At 37.0% G+C, this 6,697-nt stretch overlaps 1 protein-coding gene across 2 annotated transcripts; it reads right to left on the bottom strand.

Annotated features, from left to right (window-relative positions):
• Nucleotides 1-244: 244 nt before the first annotated feature.
• LOC113286617 (pentatricopeptide repeat-containing protein At3g26782, mitochondrial-like) lies at nucleotides 245-4,540 on the bottom strand. Of its 2 annotated transcripts, XR_003329383.1 has the most exons (3): nucleotides 4,377-4,540; nucleotides 1,919-4,192; nucleotides 245-1,718 (listed from the first exon to the last, which is right to left on the bottom strand). XR_003329383.1 is itself a non-coding variant. In XM_026535178.1 (2 exons), the coding sequence occupies exons 1-2, from the start codon at nucleotides 4,470-4,472 to the stop codon at nucleotides 2,000-2,002; spliced, it is 2,289 nt and encodes a 762-aa protein (XP_026390963.1). In that variant the 5' UTR covers nucleotides 4,473-4,540; the 3' UTR covers nucleotides 1,748-1,999. The 2 variants fall into 2 exon arrangements, 1 of the variants encoding a protein (XP_026390963.1); XM_026535178.1 differs by lacking the exon at nucleotides 245-1,718 and having other exon boundaries at nucleotides 1,748-4,192.
• Between the last annotated feature and the right edge of the window lie 2,157 nt (nucleotides 4,541-6,697).

Here is a 6,697-nt window from a genome sequence, read left to right as displayed (position 1 = left end):
CTACCTTGATGTAATACTGCCTAGGATTGCGCCACCTATACCTGTGGATTATTCAAACCTACAATATCAATTAAGTAATGCGCAAACTACGCCCTATCAAAATTAGTTTCTTTTCTCCTTGACTGCATTAAACAATTAAAATGTGATGTTTTGTACGGTTTTTAAATATATTTTTTTTTGTAAGGAAAGATGGGTTTGAACAACTCATAGTTTATTAAATTACCTCATTAAAACTGAGGTTTGAAGGGATACATAATGGTGCAGAATCACCATTCCAGGAATCATGATAACATCAGTATCAATTACATCAGTAGGAAACAAAACGAAACAACTAGCACCTAATTTACAGATTTCGAAACATAAAGAAACGAAAAACCGAAATTGTACTAATTTACATTTTGTCATTGAAATTGACACCCTTCTAATGGTTATTGATTCAAACCATTTTGATTCATCCTTTCATTCTTCATCATCAACATCATATATGTTAGATGCTTCCACTGTAGAGAAGTAATAAGCCCAAATTGACACTATCACGATCAGTATCGGTGTTGATTTTCGAAGTAGATCGTCGTCTTTCATAACATACTTGAAAACGATGCAGCAACTCCACCAATCAATGCCATAATGGCTATCAGAAAACAAATCCAAATAGCATGAAGAAGCCATCAGATCCATCAGAAAGACAAATACAAACATATAAAAAAAACCTAAATATTGTTGCCTAAAACAACAATTTGTTTTATTTATTTATCTAATAATACAAACTAACTACTAATTGTATCCAAATTTAACCGGAGGATCCGAAAGATTGAGACCAAATCCAGTAGATTTGAAATACAATTGAAAAGATTTTGATAGAATCTGTGAAGTTGGAGAGTTTTTTTCTTGGAGATAAGAAAAAAACGGTTATTTGGAGAGGAGAGAAGATTTGATGTTTCTGATTGATAAGGCAAACTTAGCTAGCATGAAAAAATGCAGTCCATTTTGTTCATGTGAACAACTTGTGTTTACAAAGTATGTATTCTCCACAATAAGTATGTGTCTCTTTTAGCGAAAAATAACTGTATGGACATAACTAGTCAAGGTGTCAGCTTATATCTAACCAATAGAAAACAAAATCAATACCTGATCCGCATGATGCATATCTAACCAATAGAAAACACCAAAGCTACCAAATATGACATTAAACAGAAGCAAGGAACGGCGACAAAAATTTCCAAAACATCTTAGGGTAAATGAGTTGGCGGGAATGTTGGGTCTTCTTTTGGGTGAAATCTAAAATTCATGTTTGAAAACCTCTCTTCAAGTATCAGTTTGGATCACAGCAAACTTCCTTTTTCATAGTTTTATTTGCGGATTCTTGTTGATACTAGTAATAGGGAAACAGAACAAAAACAAATAAGTATGTGGCATAATCTTGCAGTGATAAATTGATTAATTTATAGTTCCATCTATTCTTGCTGGTCCTATTTGTCAAAAGCATATTAATATTCCTAACAAACAATCGTCTTCTGAACAAAATTAATTCAAGTTGAACAACTATAAACTGAAAGAAAAGTGAAAGAAGACTTATCTGACAAGCATAAGTTCCACCTTTTGCTGCATCCTGTAGCGGTGATCATTGACAGTATCTTGATTTCTGCAGATGCTACTTTTATCTTGTTGAGTCCTAAGCAACTCTCGCCAACTCCCCATAGCACTGATAGTGTGAGCTACTGAAAGCACAATAAGGATACCACTGATATATTCATTAAACAATTTATTCCTTTGATACATAAAACATGTAGTGCAAACAATTACATACAAGTTTCTCTACAGTTGAATATCCCGGAGTGGGAAGGAAAACTAGCCTCAGGCAAACTAGAATGAGAATTTCATCTACCAAAACTTCACTAAGGTAGTAACCAGAACGTACTCTGAAAAATGAAAGGACACATCATCCGGTCTATTGCAATTCACCATTGATAGTTAGAAAAGGTTAAAGGCATGACCTGATTCAAAGAAGACTACCAAAGTCTCCGCAAGAACATTGGCCATCATTGAACTGGTGGAGTCGCTTGCTATCCCGAAGAATAATTTCTCTTCCAGTCATTGCAGATATGTGCTTGATTAAGGAATGGGAATCCCTGTACATACTAATACTCTTGATTACCCGAATAGATGAACCTTGACAAGTGCTTAACAAGCCGAAAGCAACTGCTAATTTTTCACTATGATGGATAGTAGACGAAAGAGTTCCCTCATCATTATCATCCTCATCGACGACGTCTAAGCTTCTCTCTGACACATATCCAAGACTCTTTGCTCTTTCAACAAGGTCGTCCAATAATCTGTATATCTCTACACTTCGATTATGCGATTTATCATCAGGTTTAAAGGAATAAACCTTATCTTTAATGCTAATTGAACTCCTATCCTGCAGACATCCAAGCTTTTTGTCTTTCATCATTTTCCTCACCTTTGTTACATCTTTCCACTTCCCCGCTGGAATATATATGCTCAACAATAATGCATAAGTTTCACAATCTTTTGGTTTAAGTTGAAGTAGCCGCTCTGCCGCGTAAAATCCCAACTCCATATTCCCATGGCTTCTACATCCAGCAATTAACATTGACCATATAAACTCATTAGGCTCAAATTCCGTCTTCTCTATAAAATCAAAAGCTTCCTGCAACTTTCCCAACCTCACATACATATCAATCAAGCATGCATAATGGTCCACTACAGGTTTTATCTTATACTTTTTCTTCATCATTTCAAAGTAATTCAGAGCTTCATCGGCCATTCCAGCATGGCTACAAGCGGAGAGAACACCAATGAAAGTAACTTTGCTAGGTTTGACGCCCGTTATAATCATATCCTCGAAAAGCTGCAATACTTCAACACATCGACAATGCTGCGCAAAACCTGTGATCATTGAACTCCAAGATATCAATGTTCTTGTGGGCATCTCCACAAAAGCTTTAGTTGCTTTCTCAGCACTTCCACATTTGTAATACGTGTTAACCAATGCACTTCCAACCACAACATCTGATAAGAACCCACTTTTTATTGTTTGCGCGTGTATTTGTTCTCCTTGATCTAATGCCACCAGGCCACTACAAACAGTCAGGATACTTGAGAAGGTAAATAGATCTGGTTTCATTCTTGACCTGTGCAATTTGAGATAGATTTGAAGCGCCTCTGCACCACTATGATGAGCCTTCAGATAATCCTTTTCAGAACCCATAATTTGACTGTAACCTGCTATAATTGCATTCCATGTCACCAAAGATATGGTTCCCATTGCATCAAACAATCTCCTCGCTTCGTCAACCCGTCCAGATCTCAGGTACAAATACATGATAGAATTCTTAATAGATACACTAGCGTCGAAACCAAGCTTTATACTGTAAGAATGAACCTGCTCTCCAAAACCCAAAGCATGTATTAAACAACACAAGCTCAAAACACTAGTCAAGGTAAACTCATTCGGCTCACCATCTTCCGAAAGCATCTCGGCGAAAAAATTCAACCCCTTCTCAGGTTGCCCATTATCACCACAAGCGGATAAAACAGTAGTCCAGGAGATGACGTTCTTCTCGGGGATTCTCCGAAAGGCTTTAACTGCACACTCAAAGCTCCCACATTTGGAATATAAGCTACAAAGGGCATTACCCATACTTGTATCCGATTCAATCTGGTACTTAATAATGTAACCATGGATTTGTCTACCAAATTTGATAGAGAATAACGACGAACAAGCATTTATGATAGCACCCAAAGTGTAGTTGGTAGGATAAACCCCAGCTTCAAATAATTCAAGAAATACCTGAATGGCAAGTTCTGGCTGCGAATTCTGAACGTAACCCGTCATCAAAGCAGTCCAATTAACAATATTCCTCTTCGGCAAGTTCTCAAATACGTTAACTGCATACTCCATCGACCCGCATTTCGCGTAAACACTGAGTAAGAAAGACATAATGAACAAGTCATCATGAGCTCCAGTTTTTACAATGTGGGTATGAATAATCTGAGCATCTGAGACTGAATTCCTGTCAATACATTCTTGTAGAATAGGAACATAAAATCCTGACTCCACATCCTTACTACCCTCTTTCAATATCGAAATCGCTTCTCTGAAATCCAAATTTTTTGGTTCCAAATTTGCTTTTGATGTAAAATTTCTCTGGTAGGAGATACTCGTGGTCTACAATTCAAGAAAAAATCACCATAGAATCAGAGATGATGTAGTCTGAATTACACCATGTAAAATCAACAATGACTAGAAATTTTTTCTTCTTTGTGGCATTTCAACAATCAATTTGTGGGTTCTAAAAAAAGAAAGCATTCAAAATTCATAAACAGAGAGGAGTAGAAATTTAAAGAGTTACCTTATTATTATCAGTGGAACTGGAATTATGTGCAGATAATTTTCTGAATTCATGGTCAAGCTTGAGATTCCTAGTTACAGAAGGCAGAGATGCCATGAAAAAGTGAGAGACTGAGAAGTTGTTTCGGGTTAGAGAGAGCGAGATGAGAAGTTAAAGAGGAAAATAGACGGACATTATCTTCAGCTTCTTTCTTTTGAACCATAATATTGGGCATACCAAAATCTTCTTAGGCATACAAGGCACTAGTCCTAACTTGGGTGACCTTATAAGGGGTACCCTATGAGGTGGTTCAATTACCTATATGTCCTTAAATCCTTTAAATTACTACTAATCTATCCCTAACCCTAATACAAAACCTATAATCAACTACACCTAAAATCAGTTTCATTCACCTTCTTCTTCTTCCTCTCCACAGCCGAACTCATTCACCCTTTCCTTTCTTTTTTTTTTCATCGCCGAAATTTAATTGTCGATTCGTGAAACTTTAATCGACGATTAAACTCATCTATATAATGGGTCGTCGTAAGGCAGTATCTCGTTCAAAACGATCGACTGAACAACCTATTGATGAAGAAGAAGATTTAGAGAGTGAAGTACAAACTCAAAATCAACCGGAAGAAGAGATTGAAGAGGAACCAACTCCGGAAATGAGAATAAGAAGGTTAGTTCTACAAACCCATCTCATATTTGATGTTTTTGATTGTTTTGGTCGATTTAATTCGTCAAAATCATGTGTTCTGCGGCGGTTATAGGGTATGGTTCGGCGTAAAACAAATGTTAGATGTGCGCCGAGCTGTTCTTGGAACTGAACCCTGAAAGTGCATATGAACGGCTCGGCGTAGATCTGAAATCCGTTTTGAGCCGAACTTAGTGACACAGAGACTTTTACATCGAATCGGCTTATTCGATGGTGTTAGTTTTGTGCCGAATATGTTTTGTGAATTTCAGAAATTTTGCATGTGCGTAGGATCGGCTTGTATGGTAGTATTAGTTTTGTGCCGAATAAATGTTGTTTGAATTTCAGAATTTTCGCATGTGTTTAGGATCGGCTTGTATGGTTGTATTAGTTTTGCGCCGAATAAATGTTTCAATTCATAAGTCTAGATTCGGCTTATTCGATAGTATTAGGGCTGCTCCGAATATCATTGTTAAAATTTCATAAATTTTACAAGTGTATAGGATCGGCTTATTTATATGATATCATGTTGCGCCGAATACATGTTTGAGTTCATAATCATAGATTCGGCTTATTCGACGGTATCGGTTGTGAGCCGAATAGTTAGGATCGACTTATAATTGTTTTTTGGTATGAGACAATCCACTCTCTGCGTAAGCTAATAAAAATTTCAAGACATGATTCATACTTGCGCCGAATCAGTCTTATAACTTTCATACTTGTGTCAGGACCAATGCCGCGGGTAGGGAGATGTTGAAAAAAATGAAGGACAAAATTGATTGCAAAACACCAATGACCGTGGAAGAACAAAACTACCTCTACAAAAAGTGGGATGCAATCATCAACAAAGGAGAAGGACCCGAGGAACCCGCACAAAAGCCTACCACTAAGAAGAGGGGTCGTGGTTAAATGTCCTTTTATGTTTCCAACTTCCTTTTAATGTTTTTCTTAAGTTCTAAGTACACTTTTATGGTGTTGCAAACACCTTTGCTTTTAGTTCCTGAACTTTTTTTTTAATGGTGCTGGGATTGGGTTATGAACACCTTCAATTTCATGTTTTAATGAATAGGTTAACAGTTATGCGCCGAATTTATAGAATTCGGCTTATCCTCTAATGTTAGTTACGCGCCGAATCATTTGTCCTTCAGGTTCGGCGCATTCGATAATCACCTTATGTGCCGAACTATAAACATTTACAGGTTTCGGATTATACGATATCCTCAATATGTGCCGAACCACGAACAATATTTTAACCCAAAAATTAACAAATTCATGTTCGGCTCAGACGATAATCATATTATGTGCCGAACCTTGAACATAAGAGGTTTCGGCTGATACGATATTCTCCATAAGTGCCGAACCAGTAACAATATTTCAACCCAGAAATTAAAAAATTATGTTCGGCACATACAATTTTGGATATGTAAGCTGAATTAGTAATGATTCTATTCCGGGCTATTCAGGATGTTGTTCGGCTTACTATGAAACTTTCATATAAGCCGAACTAGTGTCTAGCAAAAGGGTTGGAATTGGAAATTATAGGTTCGGCGCATGCAGTAAACAGATTCAGTAAGCCGAACCGTTCATCAATTGGTAGATTCGGCTCATAGATGTGAGCCGAACCTCAACCTGTTTCGCCGAACCA

Source organism: Papaver somniferum, chromosome 6 (genome assembly GCF_003573695.1).
Source record: "Papaver somniferum cultivar HN1 chromosome 6, ASM357369v1, whole genome shotgun sequence".
Classification (NCBI taxonomy): Eukaryota; Viridiplantae; Streptophyta; class Magnoliopsida; order Ranunculales; family Papaveraceae; genus Papaver; species Papaver somniferum.
This window is presented reverse-complemented; position numbering and strand designations above follow the sequence as displayed.